General features: G+C 43.2%; 1 protein-coding gene and 1 long non-coding RNA gene across 5 annotated transcripts in view; one reads left to right on the plus strand and one right to left on the minus strand.

Moving 5' to 3' along the window:
- Window positions 1-14255, minus strand: part of LOC121664018 — a 45885-nt gene extending 31630 nt beyond the window's left edge. The window contains exon 1 of the long non-coding RNA XR_006015841.1: window positions 3614-14255. This is a non-coding gene — a long non-coding RNA (uncharacterized LOC121664018). The remainder of the gene's footprint in view (window positions 1-3613) is intronic.
- Window positions 14256-14344: 89 nt separating this feature from the next.
- The window catches only part of BMP2K (BMP2 inducible kinase), a 50292-nt gene continuing 45450 nt past the window's right edge, over window positions 14345-19186 (plus strand). For all 4 annotated transcript variants that reach the window (XM_042026980.1, XM_042026983.1, XM_042026981.1 and 1 more), the window contains exon 1: window positions 14345-14752. In XM_042026980.1, the coding sequence (XP_041882914.1) occupies window positions 14605-14752 (148 nt within the window). In that variant the 5' untranslated portion in view covers window positions 14345-14604. The remainder of the gene's footprint in view (window positions 14753-19186) is intronic.

Genomic DNA, 19186 nt, shown 5'->3' on the forward strand with positions numbered 1-19186 from the left:
TAAAGGGAACTGTAGGTTAATGCCAGAGAAGCTAAAGAAGAGCCAAAGTGAAGGGGTAGAAGTGGAACACAAAGTGCAAAATCTACGGAGAGCTGAGGAGGCAAAGCAACATGCAAACAACTGAAGAGAAGGATGCCCTAGCAAAGGGTTGGATCAAGAGTTATGCAAGAAGGTATAGCTGAGAAAGAACAATGGAGGGAAGAGTAGCTAGTGATAATTGATGGAGTTCTCTCCTTGGAATGCTTCTGTGAGGAGTTATCCTAAATATTCTCTTAAGGGAGACAGGAAGGCAGCAAGAGGAAGTGGTTTCCTTAGGAAGATGGGAGGTTCACTTTGCTGTCCCACTTACACACTTCTGACCTCCCATCTCTTCCATGCTCCCAAACTGTGTTTATTACCAAACTGCTTGCCGTACCATTAAGAGATTTCACCCTCCTCCTCCATTTGCTGCTAACGCTCCTCCTCAATGCAACAAGGCATTTTTCCCTTCTAGGCAAAACCATCCTGTCTGTGCTTGTAATTGTGTCTGTGTTGTTATGGACAAGGGTCTTTTCATTCCAAGACTCAGTGAGCTATTTTGGCCAGGCACACTGAATGAAGCATTTATTGCTTTCCCTTTAACGCAGTGTCCTTTTATAGGACACTCCATTTTAAAAAAAGCTCAGATTAAATAGCCCTGTAAAAGTTGGACCACAACATTACAGAAGAGATTGCTTGTCACATCATATAAAATATTCTATGATGCTGTCCCACATGGGACACTGATACTCTTGCTGTGTCAGAAGTAGATGGGGTTCAAGAGACACACACACTGAAACACACCACTTTAAACAAACCAAATGCGTTTTGATGAAAAGGCAGCATGGAAGAAAGCCAGTTCTAGAAAGGACTTTGGAGTGCAGAGAACGGTTTGGTTCATTTCTTTGGGAATAAACAAATTTTATGTGTGTGTTTGTTTTTAAGCCTTTGAAATCAGGTTATTTTGGAAAGTATCTATTTAGAGAGATCCATGATGGCTAACTCAACTCACTTCTTACTAATTTTTGGGATCTTGTGGTGCAGGATACACACTACCTTCCTCACGGGAAATTTCTAAAGAAATAGAGGCACCACAAAGTAGTGGGGCAACACAACTCACTGGAAGCTAAAGAGTAAACTACAGAAGTTTAGTCTTCTGTTTCCTTCCAGCTTGCATTATGTCCAGTCAGAGTACCTCATTTGTACAGGGAACGAGCCAGTCACTGACTCTGTCCCCTTTTACATGCCCTGGTAAAAGCTTGCTGCATTCAGTGCCATGGGGTCTTCCAGAGGCAACCGGATCACTGTGATTCGGGCACAGTGGGTGGACGCAGGCCTGAGGGGAATTAGATTCAAACCTGCTATTGCTGCACTATCAACTCCTTTTAAAAACTGTGTTACATGAAAATCAACATACTCCCAGAATTTATCTGTGGGTGTGTTTTGCAGTGTTGTTGCTCCCTCTCTGCCCAAACTGAACCTAGGGAGTCGTGTTTAGGCTTGCATGAGCAGGCAGAATGTCTCAGAAGTGCAACTACAGTATTGCTTTTCCCGATGGAGTTCATAGACAAGTCAGGCACAAGACATGCCTCAAGAGCAAGAACTGGAAGCAGGATCCGTACCTGAGTATCAATTTTGGAAATAACCAGGTAGATACACTGCTACTGCAAAAATGCACAGCTGTACTCAAAAGCCTCTAAATGACTCAAGGAGCTATGTGCCTTCCCCATATGAGAAATTAGGCTCCTTTATCAAAAGGTTTCACCAAAAAAGGTGGTGATGGAAAGACAGAAGTTGGAGGAATGGGAAAAATAAACTGAGGATGTTGGATGAGTTAACAGCAAACTGGACTATGCCTCTCAGACTGATGTGACTATGGAAAGGGTTGGGCCCTTACAGACACGTAAAGCACATTTCATTCCCCTTTGTTAAAGGAACTCCTTCTGTTTTAGTGACTTAGAGCTAATGTAACATTGGTGGAAACCTGAGCATTCTGTACTTCCTATATATGGAGAATGGGCATCTAATCTTTTTAACTTCAGTGTTTCCCTTATGGATGTCTGATATTTTCTTTGCCATTTGCACTGTGAAGAAAAACTGGTTTTGAAGATATTAGGAGTTCTTAAGTCTGCAAATAGTAGCAAGTCTCCATATATGTGTGTCTGTACAAAATTAATGTCTGCAAATTGAAAACATGAATTTATATAAACACAAGCCTCACAGTAGCATAGAAGGCAAATAAAGCCTTATAATTCAAATGGGAAACAAACGAAGGAAATCTTTTCCAACTTAATCCATCTCTGCCCAATTGGTAGGCACTAACAAAGCTTTACTTTTCTTTTTGGAAGAGATGCCTGCTGGGGAATGAAGAAAACACTGTGTTGTGGGAAGGATGAACCAAGACAGCTGTTTAAATTGCTTACTGTATTATTAAGCTGTTCTTTGTATTCTTGTTTTATTGTTTCTGCCTTTTTATTCTGGAGTTGCTTAACATTGACTGGTGTATGAGGATACAAAAAATGGCTGGAATTATATTTGCGAACATGGCTTAATTCTCCACTTGAGCAGGCAGAAGAACAGAAGAAGTTTGAGATGTGCTGTCTGGTTTAATCATTGTAAGCCTGGCTGGGCAAAGGGAGCTTTGCTTGTTACTAGGATAGCAGTCAAGGAAACAAAAACCAGTCTAACAGAAGCGAGCTTGTGCGTTGATGCCAGCTGAGAGAGACACCAGGGACATCAATCTTCTTTGTTCAAAGAAGAAATGGTTCACAGGAGGTCAAGTAGTAATTTCTGTCTTAAAATAATGTTGCACATTTGCCTGCCTTATGCAGACTTGAAACCTTCTTTTAACTTTTCATCAATTAAAAGCAGACACTTAAGACAAGCTATTGTTGAGCTAAGTGATAAAGGTCATGGAGTTTCAGGATAAGAATGGCTTGAGCCCAACCTCCCCTGAAAAGCCAAAAAAAAAAAAAAAAAAAAAGAAGTGATTCATTACAGATATTTACTCTGGGAGTTGCAATGATCAACAGTGAAATTCCCACTGTGTCCTGCAACAATAAGATAATTATATATGCCACCCGGAGAGGGAAAGCCTAAGAAATGATAATGCCAAGTTGAATCTGCCACCTTAAGCCTGTTCTTTTGTGCATTAGTGAGTCTTTAATAACATGACATATTGTTTCTCCTCTAGAATATACTGGGCAATTTATTCTACACTCTTAGATATGCTGTGGGTTCTGTACTTCAAAGAACATCAAGCCGTTCTTTATCTACTTCACCAGTGACAGCCAAGTTTATATCCTGCTTTTAATGATGCTGCACATGCATTTTTTCAGAGACAAAAAGCACGTTTGGGGAAGAACTGCAGAGCACAGCTCAGCAGAAGATTCATGCTCACATCAGATGGGGCATTGTGGTGGTTGTTTATCAGGCTGGTACTCTTTGTAGTAGCATTTTTGTCTCCTCATAGGCTTTAGCTGAAGGATGCCAGCTAAAGACCATTTGCTGCTAACGCTATGTTAGATGCTGAGTTCTCCCCCTTCTGTCCCAGGGTCACAGGGAGGGTGGGACGGCCACGCACCATCAGACTCACCGGGATGGATGGGTGCAGCACGTGCTCTGGCATCTCGGTCATCACTGCAGTTCCATCTCCTCTGGTGACTCTCAGAATGCCCAGCTGAGCATTTGTGTATCGAGTATGTCGATACCTGCACATAAATGCGGTCATCAGAGCTGACAAGGCACACCAGAGGATAAGCTGAGCCCCAGAAAGGGTCTAAGCTGATGCAGAAGGATACACTTGCTCTCCTTTCTGTGCCCAGATGATGGTAAGGAATGCAAACCCCATCTTGGTGCTGCGGTAAAAGCCTACGATGAAATTTGTGGGCAAACAGTGCAACCCCTCTAAGGTTCCTGTCACTGGTTAGCAGTGACAGTGTTTCTGACTCCCAAAACCACATTTACGGGCTTGTTTGCCACCCAGTTGTGCAACTTAACCTTATTTCAGATGAGCAATGATTTCACTTGATAACAACGTAGCTGTGAACCCCAGACACAGTTGCAGAGAAACAGAAGAAAATATGTGCTGCACTTAACTGTCTTCCATCATTTTCCAGCATGCAGGGTTTCAGTGTCTGCTGCTACTAACTTCTGCCCTAAATACGCACACCTGTTCCCGCAGATATGGAAATATTAAAGTTCATGACTTGTTCTTCCCTTTCTCAAAGAGCTGAGTTGGTATCATTGCACACAGGGCAAGTTAGCTCCTCAGACCAAATTTTGTACTATACAAGAGTTACACAGCACTAAAAGAAATAATTTATTTCCTCTCCTCTGGAAGAAGAGGCAACTTGCAAATCTCTGTACCGATATGTAAAATGTACAGAACAACCCACATTAGTCATTTAGGCTTCATAAATGGGTTCTGCAAGAATAAAGGCCTGGATCCCATTTTGTAGACTACTCAGAAATCATAGCATGAAGCTGTGACTTTAGCCACACAGTTGTTAAATTAAGTGCATCATAATGTGGTAGACATTTTCTGGTAGACAGAGGTGCCTTCTGTAGCAGGCCTATGCTAAGATAATCTAGGTTCTGTATTCTTCCATGCCTTAAAGCATTCTGTGTGCAAGGCAGTGCGTTCACAAATGCAAGCAGAATCTTCTCAGAAGCAGTTAAGGCTGGCAGAAGCCCATCTCGAGATTTTGGTACTTTATCTAAGGAATTATGTATTCCCAGCTGAATAAACATGAGAGGAAGAGATATTTAAGCATAGATGCTACTGTCAGTAAGCACCCCTTGGTGATGGAAACAAGCAGGAGGAAATGTAGGAAGGTTCTGCTTTCTTAGGTCACAGCCAGTGTTTTTCATTTCCAGATAACTCCAGAGTTATCCACACAAAAGTGTCTGGCTTCATAATGACAGTGAGGCTTGAAAACGCTTTTGGAAATGACACTTACTGAATCAATGAATTCAAATTAAATGAAGCACAACTGAGACAATTTTTCTAAATTTTCAAACTGTATCAAACATGAGAAAGCTAAGAAAACAATAGCATTACTTCCCCCAACAGAAGACAACAGGTTTTGCTTTTAAATAAATGGACTGGGTTTCTTTTAAAAAAATGTTTACATCTTAATACTGCTTAAAAATTCTAGCACACACAGATATGTGCTCTGGAGACAGAGGAGCTGTTTAGGTAAACCACAGTATTTACATAACGATATCAAAATATATCGCTGCGTGAAGTATAATTTGGTAACTGACACTGACTCATCCAGGCTTTGGACATGCACCACACCAGATGCTAAAAAGGAAAAAGTAAACAATAGATATCAAAATAATGAAAACACTTTTTCTATCACCTGGAATGAAGCACTAAATTTAATACTGCACTTTAATGACTGAATAATTAATGAAGCTGCTTGAGGTAATGGTGAGTCTTCTTGTTATCCAAGTAGATGTCTCTTTTGCATCTACCTGAGCTATTAAGCTCCATGACCTTAGTGGCAAAGGGTTCTACAGGTTAGTCCAGTATTACATACATAGATAAAATTGTTCCTATGTATATTTATGTCTATCTGCTGTTGCATAGTTATATTTTTTTCCCAGAGGCAGTTTAAATTGTTTGCTTTTGGGCTTAATTAGCCATATTTTTTTTCTTTTTTTGATACAAATACAGAGCACACTAAATAAGTAATTCTATCTTATTCATGTTTTATATACCAATACCAGGGTCATGGCCTTATCAACATTGTCCAGTCCAGTCTTTACCAGATTTCCTCCTCTAGCCTTTTAGTGGAGTTTCATATAGTAGTGTTAACAGATAGTAGCTTAGCAGATAAGGCTGCCTTAGGTCTGAAAGTGGCACTTGGCTGATTTATTTTCTAAACAGTTGAGTCTGATATAGGAGAGGATAGCAACAAATAAACATGAGTGCCCTGCTACCCTCCAGGGATACCCACAGCACACAGGGAGCAGGGAGAAATGATCTCTTTGATCACAGATGAAGTACTTGAGCAACAGTTTGAATAAAGACTCTGCCTTGATTGATGTAATTAGACCAGTTTAGAAACTGCTTGAGCAGTGTGCACACTGCAGTGATTTAATTAAACTCACGTCTGAACTGGTCCTGCTATGCTGGAGTGAACTTGAGCCCCCAGAATTTAATCACTACAGGCAGTGGCAAAGGTTTGCGATATCAGCTGATGCGTGCTGCGTTTTCGTCACTGCTTTATCTTACTGCCAAACCTGGACTTAGCACGGTGCACAGCTGGGCTGTCCCTAAAATCTTGCCCTTGCTCTACCAAATCTTGAGCAATTTTCTCCTCACCCCCTGTCCATGCTGATGCCTCTCTGGTGGTGCACATGGATTGGGAGGTCTGCAGGAATCGCTCATGAATGATGAATCCCTCACCCTGAACAGCCAGGCCTGCTGGGTGCAGTCTCAAGTGCTCCTGCCTTTTTGGTTCTTTCTGCCCTTGTTAGCAACAACCACATTTACCTGGGCAGTGCTCAGGTTTTGTTCATGGCTCATTGGATTGCTTCTTCTCTCAAGGACACTGCAAGTCTGAATTCATCACCCTTCACAAAGACTGTAAGCATTACTATTACTTGTGACAGATCTGTTTAAACAGCAGTGACCACGTGTAGGCATTTTCTAGAGACTAATCAAAGGCTAGAAGGAAGTGATAGGCCAGGATCCTGTAGAGAAATTGTTATTGCAATTGCAAACTGAGAAAAAAACCAGGAAAAAATGCAGAAAGGATCTTTTTAAAACTGATTACACAATTTTATAGGCATTGGAAAGCCAGTGCATGCTCTGAGAAAAAATGTATGTCTTGAAGGCTTGTCAGATTGTTTCAATCATCTTTCAACTTTCCAGCCAATTTAAAAAGTGAACCTGGAAAACATTTTACACTCTTGCTGGGTTTAGCTCACAGTCCCTTTTTCCAAATATATCCTGTCACAAATCTTGATTTATGGCCCTATGCACGTCCTTCTGCCACACAAGTAGTTTTTTCTTTTACTGTTAAATCTAGTTTTCATGTGTTTTGTAAGCTAAGCTATACTACTTTATTGACTTTGCAACAAACTTGAAATGATGTCCTCAGTAAAGTCCACATTATAGCAGCTTGAAGGCCCACTCCAATCAAGCACAGATGAACAGGAGAGTAAAAGAAAGCAGCCAGCACATTGTGGGCTGGAACCATTGATTCCAAAGTTCTTAACATCTCTGTTACAGGTCACATCAAGTTCCACTGAGTCAGTTTCCTTGTCATGAATGCATATGTATAAATACTGAGTTCAGATGAATCTACTCAGCTCCACTATGTGTATCTACAATTGAACTTCAACCTCTGAATACTTATCTATTTAGCCTTTAAAAAGAATCAATAAAACATTGAAAAATTTAGAGCTTCCACCACCTTTTTGCTAGGGATACTGCATTTAATGAGTTTTCTTCTATTGATTCCTTACACTCTAATTACAGGAAAGGTTTTCTCATCACCTAGTTTAAATTTTCTCTCCTGCAGATTAAGACAAATTATTCCTGTCTTCCTAGTAGTAAATATGGAGAAACAACAACCAGCTTCTCGTACATAAACAGCCCTTACATCAAAGGAAATTAACAGACATCCAACATAGTTCTTCCCCTAAGAATCATCTCTCTTATCCGGGACAGAAAATTATTCCCATCTCATGCCCAAGACTCACCTATGCCATTTAATATGCACTTGGGCAGCAGAGCATGGAATGACAGTCACCGGGGTATGCAATAGCCTTGCCTCCATTGTTCGCATTGTGGAACAATGGACGGCTGTTGCAGGAAAGGCTACTGCAAAATCATGAACAATTATTACAGTACTTCTGTATCCACTTAGATCTGGCAGAAATTTGCAGCAATTCTCTTTTCTCCATCTTTCCCACCAAGTCTGTTGTGCCATGTAACTTCCAATGACACTAGACAAAATTCTTCCCTTTCCTTAGGCTGGATGCAAATGCCATTGTCTGAACAACTCACAGAAGTCTTAATGATTTCTTTAACCAAACAAAAATTAAGAGTTCATACCTCCATAGTACTTCAAATGTACTCTCAGCTGACAACTTGTGAATGGAAATAACCTGTCTGCAAAATTAAACAATTTATAAGCAATTTATAACTGTATTTATAAGTGGGCTTTTAAAGGTAGGAGTCAGCCAGCGATGACATCTGTAGTCAGTGTGGTTTAATGAGCAGCAGCACACGAAGTGTTCACCTGTGACCCAAAACACATTCTTTCTTTCCAGGCTCTTGGTTCCAGAGAGCTTTTTCCCCTCTCTGGAAGCTTGTAAGACTATATCAAGGACTACGTATTTTTAGGATATGGACTAATGACCAGGGATATTACTGCAGTTCTCTAGGACTCACAAAATACACGGAGGGGGGAAAAAGGCCATTGCTCATTTTATAAAACAATTCACCACAGTAAAATTCACTTCTGCAAATAGGGTAAAATAAAAAGATTAGAAATAAAATTATTCTTGAACCTCAGTGCCTGTGGCTCTTCCAAGACTTCACTGCTACAAGTAATTTTGGGATGCATCAATGCCTCTGGGGGTTTTCGGTGACACTTGTATACTTTTTATGAAGTAATGCATTTAGTTCTCAAAAGTACTTAAACAAAGGATGCCACAGTCTAATCTGTATGCTGCTGGAATTAGGATACTATTCAGGCTGATCACTTGCGCCTGACCTTCACCTTTTGTCCTTTTTATCTCAAAAGCAGCTGTAGAAGCAGCAAACGGTATTAGTGTTGGAACTTGGGCATTTTAGTTTTCTTGTAACAAAGTTTAGCTTTCAGGGAGGAAACACTCTGCCACCAGCCAGATCTCTGTGCGCTGTCAGCAGGCCCTTCATAAAGCGCCTACCGCTATTAGGAATTGCTGAGAAAGGCCACGTCACATGTGTAACTTTTTCAAGGAAGAGAACCACTTTGCAAGACTTACTCATTAAGTAAGTTGGGAGAGCAGCCTTCCTTAAAAAGGCTGCACAGAGCACACTGCATATCCATAAAATAAACTCCTCAGACGTTTTTAGGACTGCAAAAGTAAGTAGTTGCAGCAAGGCAGAGATCAGGCCTTGCTTCTAAGAAAGAATGAAAGCAACTAGACTGCTGGTGAGCTGGGAATGACCAGGAACCTGGACAATGGAAGGCAGGGAAGAGCTCAACTGCAAGAGGCCAAATACAGGGATCTCAGAACGCTCTTACAGAGAGAGCAGGAACATGTTACCCTATCAAATGAAGTCAGAGACCTGGTCATCAGCACAAACACAGGAGACCGTTCTGTTCCAGAAAGGAAACAGACTATTATTAATGTAAAGCAATTTACCAGGTCAGATGCAAACAATTCTGAGCCCATAACAAGCTCTTTCCAACTACTTTCCCTTGGATTTCTACCAAGCACATGTGCCTTTATAAGCACATGTGCCTTTATGTTTTCCTCACGTTGCCTTGCTGTGTTGAACTGGCCAAGGGTTGTCATCTCAACAAGGAATTTATATTTTGTTTGGTCCCAACGCTGGCTGCAGTACAAATGACCGAATCTCATGTTGCACTAAAAGACTCTTGACCTCAGGATCAATGAGAGCTGCGCTGGGTGTCACCAAAGCTGATGTCAGCTATTTGCACCTTGAATTTTCACTAGCTGGCTCCTCAGTTTGTTTCCATTTTGAAGTTGGAAATCAGCAACTTAGTTGCTTTCCACGGCTCCATTTGTTTCTTTCCTGATTAGAAGAGATGATAGAAACTGAAAAGGATGAAAATTTGGCTGTGTTCACAAGGTCACCACAGAGCCTCCAGGGCTGCTCAGACCTTCCGAACCGGAGCAGCCTTCACAGGATGCACTTGCTTTCTGGCTGATTTGTGCCACCCCTCTGCTCCAAGTGATTCCAGTTTTTTACTTTGTTTTTTATTCCCCCCACGTCAACATATTTTCCATGCCAAGATGTTTCACAACATACCAAACTCTTTCTGCAATTTTGTATATATAATTAAGCAAAGCAAAAGCGCCTTTCATTACTACTCCTGCCTTTGAGATGTGGAGCTGGGATATGACTTCATCCTAGAAAAAATGCAAACCCGAACCCAAACCAGTTGTCTCCTGGGGTTTTCTTAGCTTTTAGCTCATCATAAACATTTTGTGTGGTTTCAGTAACCGTGCCTAAACCAGACCGCATCAGGGTCAGCAGTCCAAAACTAAGACACAGGATTTACTGAGATAGAAAGATTGTGCAGCCACTTAAATGTGTAAAATGATGTTTCTCACGGCTGTCAGGGGACCAGAAGCAAAACAGGCAACAATGAAGTGATAAGAGGGGAAAATGAAGTACAAGAGCTTATTGGGCAAACCCACTCTCTGACAGTGCTTTGTTCACACCGACTGAATTATTACAAAATAGAAAATAACCCACATACTCAGTTAAGACAAAAAAATCAATTTAGTGCAGTAATTGCTGAACACTTGAGAGCCTCTATTACCAATTTCTTTCAAAGTTCTAATACAAAAAGAACATATTTCTATAAAGTTAGAATTTATTTTGTTTCTAACACTCAGTTTGAGTAACTGGAATGAAAACAGTTTATTCAGAAGCAGCAAGAGACACTTCCAAAACAACACCCACATAAAGGAAGTTTTCTACTTCTCTTTTGCCTCAATACATACTTTCTGTAAGGGACTTTAAACATTTTTGCAGGAAGTTGCTTTATCCTCATGGGATTGATTTAAAACCAATTTATATATTGTACAGAGGAAAGAGTTATGAGTAGGGAGAGATGTGAGGAAAGAAATGCTTGATGAACGGTAATCAAGGTGCCGGCATTTGAACTATTCAGCAGTTTAAAGACGATTAAACCATCACGTTTCACACTCCAAGTGCACATGAAATATCTGGTGTTTCATGTCCAAGCAGTGTTCTCAGCTAGAGCTTTCCTCTGTAACTCTTTAAAGGTTTTACAGCGGTGTAGCTAAACACTGCACTGATTTTATAGATGAGAACGTTCTTCATACATGGAGGTGAGTCAGTCTACTCAAAGCTCTCTTACTCTGCTCCCAGGGCCAGGACACCTGTCTGAGTTCTGAGGTGAGGCAGGTGCTCAAGGCTGCCTGTGGGCCAGGAGTCAGGCGGAACCCAGATTTCCAGTGCTCAGAAATAAAGTCATGGATAAACTCTCTGACACCAGCAGCGGCTCTCACAGTCTGGACATGGAGAACAACACAGTTGCTGCTGTATTAAAAACCCCTCTAGACATGCTCTTGTGACACTAGCTGGGACAGAACCTTCAAGATGTGTGCTATGTGCTGAACAGAGCCAGGAAGTGGATCATTTATATGCCATATAGATCTGCCATTACACAACTATTTGAGAAGCAGGAACATATCCGCATTTTAGACCCCAAGCAATAAAAGGAAGGAAGAAGCAAAATGTTCCAATATTGTGATGGAGACATACACAGCAGGTGACTGAGACTTTGTTTTCATGCAGTGAAAGTTCAGTGTTGGCTCCACTATCATATTGTTGGGGTTTGATTTTTTGTTTCTCCTTTTTTTTTTTTCTTTAATGAAAGCTGAGTATCTCCTATGATTTCATGATTCATCAAGTTGAAGGTTTAAGAAAAAAAATATTACATAGGCCATCATCCCCACCCCGAATGATCACTGATATTCTGGCCTCGGTGCAGCCTCTGCATTATGATTCCCCATTTTCTCCACCTTTGTAGCTGATCTCTCCTCACTTCAGGATTTGTATTTCTGATTTTCTTTTCTTTGTCACCAGATTTTTCTTCAGACCATCTACTGTTTTACATCAATCAGAAAATAACTGCTTGTGAGTACTTTCAAGGTATCAAAATTTGTTTTGTTTTTTAAGTAGTGCAAACACCTTTCTGATCTGTTTGTCACACTGCCAAGCATGTGTTGCATTAAATAGGTGAGGTTTGCTGCACACTTTGCAGCTGCAGGACACCAAAGCATCCCTGCTCTGCCTGAACCAAAGGAAAGCAAGGTTTACTTTGGGTTTCACACCTTCAGTGAAAGACAGCTCACAACTCTTCCTTTCTGGAAATTAATATAGCTTCCAGAAATGTCAAAATGTTGTTCTGCCCAGGGGAGGATTTAAATCAAAGAGAGGGGGCTTATTCACATACTTAAAGTTAGCACTCAGTTACCTGCTTGGAGGGTCAGGCCTGTGTTTTTAAGTGAGTTGTCAAAATCCTCTCTATTATCAAACTTCCTTGACCTACACTTAAATAAAAGGGACTCCTTAACGTGAAGACATGCTGGCATCTCACAAGAAAAGGCTATTTGGTGCTGAGACCGAGGTGAAATGTGCTGTGGAACACTGTAAGGGAGCAGTGGCATGGCTCCTGGAGATTCCTGACAGGAGACCAGCCAGCCCTGCAGCCACTACATGCTCACAAGTGCAGCTCAGTGTGCACCACGGACACACGTATTTTCCAGCTATGCCCAGCAGCTGACCTCTGTGCTCTCCAGGATGCCAAGACAGAGATTAGCAGCGTTAATCCCAGCGTAACAAGAGGGCTTATTTTGTCCGGCCTATAAATAACTCCAGCGATAATTCAACCTCTTACTTTAAAAAGAACAAGAACACATGGGTGGGGATGGGGACCCCAAAGCCAAAAACACCTTACCAGGTAACCTGAAAGCCAGTCATACTCTCAAAGTCACAGTGGCTTTTAGCAAACACATTATTTTTACTGAGGACCAGCAAAATCATAGCAGTCAGTGGCACTAAACATACATGCTCTTAACCTAGCTGCATTTTTTCTCAAAGATATCACTAAATATCTAAGAGGCATAGGCATATCTCACTGTAGGAATGCCCTCATTAACACAACGCTGCTGCTCGTGCTGTCCCTCTCACAGAACTCTGTTCCTTTCATCTGCACTGAAAATACCTTTCTCTCCCAAGGAAAACTGCAAATTAATCTCTGTATGCTGTTGAAAAACTGATGTGCTGTTACTGAAAGGATAGCAGCGACTTCAGAAAGAGGACTGCTCATGCAAACAGCTTATCAGTGCTTTGCATATGTGACAGGTTGTCCCTTCAATACAGAAACATTATCATTTTCTCACCGACTAAGAGTGCGGCAATATGATTAAGTTGAAACTAATTTAGTTACTGAAACATCATCCCAAAGATTTGCACTTTGGACCTCTCCAAAGTTTTTACTGAACCAATGGGTGTAAGTGATATCCATCCAAAACCTACGTGTTCAGTGGGAAAGGCTGTGTTGTTAAACTACCACTGTCAATGCCAAAAATCCAGCTTTGTTCATTCTGATGAGTGACTGATAGAAGCTGATAGAACTTACCAGTTTTGGTCTTATTGTACGTTTTCATTTGGTAAGGAGAAAAAACAACACACAAGTACCACATTTCTTATTTGCATGGGGGGACTCCCAAGGTGTGAAACCAGCCTGTGTTTGCAAATTCCCTGATTTGTTTTGTCAATGTCTATAGGGAAACTGTACCTGGTCAGTACACTTCAACAGTGGGGAAATGTACATTTTAAATTTCATTGCTGATGGTCTCCTGTCCAGATCCATCCTTTTACCCCTTCTTTTCAGTCAGTTACCTTCAAACCTCGGCATAAAGTGTACGTGGAGACACACCACTGAAATTCATACTTGTCATCAACGCTTTTCACGCATACTTTCCAGAAGAATAGATTTTTAGGTTAGGTTTGTGAGGGACCTCTGGAGATCATCCAGTCCAACCCCCCTGCCAAGGCACGGTCACCTCGAGCAGGTGACACAGGAAGCATCCAGGTGAGTTTGGAATGCCTCGAGAGAAGGAGACTCCACCATCACCCTGGCGTTTCCTTTCTGGAAGCGCTCCACAGACCCAAGAGGCTCCATAGCCCTCGGCGCGCAGAGCCATTTTTACCACCGCGATCATTACCACACCGTCTCCACACCGCATTGCTCCCCGCAGACTCCTTTCCGAGGGCCCCTCTCGCTGCGGGCTAGGTCGGTGAAGCACGATCGGCGCCGTGAGGGCGGCGATAAGCCAGGCTGGGGGGCGGGCTGCGGTGTGTGTGTCCCGCCGGGCGCCTCCCCCTCAGCGCCTCCCGCCATTTCCCCTCTGGGCGCGCGCGGCGCCCCAAGCGCGGGAAACCACGGGGGGGGCCCCGTGAGGGAGGGGCGGGGGGGCGGTCTCGCGCCGCGCCTCGCTCCCGCGGCACGTGCCGGGCCGGCCGCACTTCCGGCCGGGCGGGAGCCTCTGCGAAGGGCGGGGCCGCGCTTGCGCCGTGAGGCCGCGCGCCGGCGGGGCGGCTGCTCCCGGCACAGCGCGCGGCGTCCCCTCAGCCGCCCCGGCCGCCGGGGGCTGCGGCTGCTCCGTCCTCCTCCTCCTCCTCCTCCTTCCTCCTTCTCCTTCTCCTTCTTCCTCCTCCTCCTCCCCTTCAGGAGCCGGCAGCGGGCGACGAGAAGCGGTTGCTGCGGCCGGCATGTGAAGCGGGGCACTCCCTCGCCGCCGCTTGCCTCCGGTTCCTCCCCGGTTCTTCCTGGGGCTCCGCTCGCCATGAAGAAGTTTTCTCGCATGCCCAAGTCCGAGGGGAGCGGCGGCGGCGGCGGGACGGCGTGCGGTGGCTCCGGGAGCGGCGTGGCCCTGGGCAGGGCGCTGGCGGTGGGGCGGTACCAGGTGACCCCCGAGGAGCCGCTGGCCGAAGGTAAGAACGGGCCGGGGGCGGCGGGGACGGGCCGGAGCTGGGCCCTCCCGGCCCCGCGGAGCCGCTCACCCGCGGGGAGCCGGTTGCGGGGCTTTGGGCTGTGCTGCTGCGGCCGCTGCCCGGGCCAGGGGCTCGTTAGGGCGCTCGGAGTTCCCCGTCTCGCTGCCCTGGGTAAATGAGGTGCGATGAGGTGTCACCGGCGCCTCTGTCAGCCTGTGTCAGGCTTTTGCCAGCTGCTCCGGAAGAAAAAAAAACCCCAACAAAGTAAAAATCGTGGTCTGCCTTGGGGTAAGGCAGCAGATTGGTGTCACGGTCACGAGTGGAGGTGCAGTGCTGGCAGCTTGTGCTGTAGAGCGTCCCCCCTCGCTGCAGGATCCTCGACTTGTGCTTCTTGTGGTGAACTTGCACTTTGTGTCGTCGGACTTCCACTGGGACCGCAGGAAGAATTGTGTGAATTTTTGTAGCCGTAGGATTGGCTGGACTTTCTTAGTTGTACTGCTTCACTAGGTGCTGGCATGGGACACCATCAAAACAGCCATTTTTGAGTTTTGCTTTGTGTGTGTGAAACAGTGTGGTGTTCATCTCCCAGAGGTGGTAACTGGTGTGATGTGTAAAGTGTTATTCACTTCCCAGGTCACTGAGCTTAGTGCTAGCCTCTATATTTCATAGTTACTGAATATTTGCAGTACACTGGTTTGGATGTTGTGGGTAAAATAATTCGTCTCCGTCACTTTTGTCTGTCACTTACGCTTAGACTATGTGTAAATATATTTATGCATAAATATATTAGTAAACTTTCACTGATTATGTGCGTTCCTTGGGGGAGATTTAAGATGTGGTTTTAACAAGTGCATGCAGATAACATTACTAATTGGAATTGGAACATACAAGTGGCACTTGCATTTTCCTTTCTGTCTGGAAACGATTTTTATAGAAAAGTGGATTTGGTGCTCAGTATTTAGAATGCAGTATTTTGTATTTGGGGTGTGAAGACGGTGTCAGGGATTAGCGAACTTCATACCTGTTTGCCTAAAGTCTGAATGGTTCTTGCTGAGAACTACTTCCAAGTCATTATGGTCTGACAGAAGGTCGTTTCTTGGCAGGGCTGGTGGTAGGCTAGAGACTTAAAAGAAAAAAAAAAAAAGACAATAGAATCTTGGACAAATTGGGGAGGTAACACAGAAAACGTATGTAGGGGAAAGGAGAGAAATTGTGTAGTGCTTTTTTCGACCTAACACATCATTAAAAGTTTTCTATTAATGTCCTGTGTTAAGAGTCACTAGAGATGATGTTTTTTTTCCTTTCTGTAGCTGGCAGAAACAAATTGATAGCCCTTAAGGGCTCGGGGGCAGGGGAAGTCCACATTTTAACATGTGACTGTTGTTTGAATTAGCTTCCTACTTTTGAGTCTGAAAGAAGTTTTCTACCGCTGTTTTTCTTCAGCTTTTGTGTGGTCTCTTAAATATGGATGCTTAGGACGAGAACTGATAAGGGTTGGGGCAGTTCAAATCTGCTGCATCTTGAGAAAAGTCTCCAAACCACCACTAGAGCGGGTCAGCAGGGAGGACCCAAAGGGGCCTGAAGGATAAGAAAATAACAGGTGGCACAACTGCAGGGTTGGGGAAGTAGGGACGTGAGGGAGGACGGGCCAGTCTCTCACAGTTCCTCTGCCTGTCGGGGAGCAGCTGGGCTGTAACAGGGTGTGTGCATGGAGCAGGTGTGTGCCCCGTGCTGCCGGGGGGAACGGCACTGGGGCTGAGTGCCCAGGTGGCACTTGGGTGCTCCTAACTGACACAAGGGTTTATGGATCAAGAGATAGATTTTTATCCAGGAATAACTTGTTGACAATCGATCCCTTGCCTCAGTAACAATTAATAGTAATAATTGTGTGTTACTGCTGTTATCTTAGTCATATTGCTAGCTGTAATTAATGCTGAACACTTTACAAATTCCCTGCTTAATAATCTTCCTCTTGCAAGGGGAGAGGAGAAAACTTTTTTTTTCCTATCCTCTTTGCACAAGGATTGGAAATTTCTTTCCAATTTTACTGAGGGTCTTAAACTTGTCAGGTGGTTCCTATTACTCAGTGCTGATGAAATAGCATTTAAGATGCTGATATCCAAGTTAGTGCTTATGTTATGAAGCATTAATGATACGTTAAGTTAATGAATCTAATGAACCTAACAAATCTATTTAAGAGGAGATATCCAGTGTTCTGTTAGCAGTGCTGGGGTATATTGTATTTTTATTGGCTATTAGAATGAATAGCATTATATGTCTGTTTTATGCCAGCAGCTTAACCCCCACTCTCTTTCCAGATTTTGCTCTGAGTAGTCTTAGGAAGGCAGCTCCTGGCTTTTTAGAGGATTGAGGCTCCTGGTAACTAGAGGAGAGGCGGCAGTGATGTCAAAAAGGTTGTAATGACCTTCCTGGGCTGCAGTGATGGACCTTTGGGTAGGTTTCCCATGTTGATACAGGTGTTGTCCTCAAGATACTTTTCTGTTGTCCGTGACAAAATGGTTTTATTGCAGTGTTCTAAAGGCACAAGTGTGGAGCATTATAATCCAGTTGTTTTAAATAAAGTATAATGCCATCTAAAGGAAATGCATCCTTTTGACTAAAGAAGGTGTAGAGTTGAAGAGCTGTAGTTACTAGGCTGTTAGATGGTTTATTTTGTTCTAAATATGGCTATTCTGTGGTGTCTTCTTTGCCTTGACCTAGTGGTCAGTATGCTGTTGGATGGAGTTACATGTTTTTACTTTTTATTTCTCAGAGATGGGGGGAAAAAGCAGTTAATTTGGTTTAAGGTTTGATGTAGAAAATGAATTCCTGTCTATTTTGAGGGCAAGGTAGAAATATGTGGAATAAATGACTGATACAGAGTAAAAGCCTTGTTTTTCTGTCGTTTTGTTGAACCAGAGTATTTGCAATGCAGCTGAAGTTTGGAAAGTGAGATCTAATAAGAATATGGGGAGTTCTCTGTTGAAACTTACAGATGGTGCATGGGCAACTCCATATTGAAAAAGATTTACAGTTCAGAAATTGCAGCAAACTGGAAGTGGCCAAGTATGAAATATCCTTTTAAATTGATCTCAAATATCAATACAGTTTATGTTATGAAGAGTGAAAAGGAAAGTGAAAATTAGCAAGTTCCCAAAATATTTTTGTCTTACATGGGGAGGAGATTAAAAAAAGTTGTGGCTTGACACATTGATATACTTAGTTGTTTGCCTTGACTTAGACTTCAGTAAGTCCTTTTTGCTTAAGAACTGCAGTAAAAGTGATTTTTCTGCATACTCTAAAGGTAGGCATTGGGAGATGGTCTTTTGTCTTACTGTTTCGATTGCTTGGCAGGGCTTGAGATGTTTAAACTGAGTAAATAAACAAAGACTTTACCAGGTTCTAAGTTGTCTTTGTACCATGAGCAGACCAAAGAGGTTATGGTAAGTGTTGTAATTGAGCATATGGGTATGTTTTTAACAAGTGTGGATGAAGCAAGAAAGAGACAATTACAGCTGTTAAAAAAAAAAGGCCAGTGGACTCTGCAGCTTCCTTCTCAAACTTGACTGGCTTGGTTTGGAAGCTGATTTGTGGACAGGGAAAGACGGTCATCATCTGCTTTTTGTTTTCATTCAGAATTGGTTAATGGAGTTGTGGGGCACATGCTGTTGCATCTTACAAAAATAAAACAGTGCTGCGTAGGGTTCCCCCCACAGCAGTTCACCCTCTTGCCAGCCCGTGCATTGCTGAGGAGCGTGGAGGTGAGATGCCAGGCACTTAGAAGGAGAATTGGGTAGTTCTGCGTGCCCCTTGCTCCCAGAGGTATCCAAAGGGGATGTAAAATAGCTCTTCAGCTCTGGACAGGAAAGAGTGAACATGACACATGGCTGCTCTTGTGCTGTGACTTTGCTTTGCCCTGGTATATGTGGAAAGAAGTTGTGTGATAGTGGGTACACTGGTTTATTTTTTTTGTCCAGGCTGATAAAGCAGCAAGTCCGGAGCTGTGTGGTGTTGAGCCTCTGCTGCTGTAGCTTAGGAGGCTGTTGCTCTTAAAAGTGACTTTGTGTCTAGGACTAGAGAGGCAGGGAAAAAGCCACTCAAGTGGTGTAAAGTTCATTAGTTAGGTGCTTCATTAAGTACTTATAAGTTCATTAGTTAATATTTGTATAATAGACTTTGCTTTGTTTAGTAAATGTGGTGGTTAAAGCATAGTTTTCTCAGCAGCCTCTCAGTAGGGAGAAAAAGTGAAAAAAGCTTTATAAAAATGGACATGACATGTTCTCTTTTATCATTCATCTTACAGTGCAACCTCCTGGAGTCATCTGGCGAAACAGTTGTACAGCCCCAGCCCACTTGGCAGGTTTAGGGGAACGTAGTTTGATTCCTTCTGGGTGGTGTGCAGAGAGACAACCAAATTCTCAGGAGGTTCAATAA

Source organism: Corvus kubaryi, unplaced genomic scaffold (assembly GCF_017639235.1).
Source record: "Corvus kubaryi isolate FWS band 111438036 unplaced genomic scaffold, C.kubaryi_AGA036_p1.0 37292, whole genome shotgun sequence".
Taxonomy (NCBI): domain Eukaryota; kingdom Metazoa; phylum Chordata; class Aves; order Passeriformes; family Corvidae; genus Corvus; species Corvus kubaryi.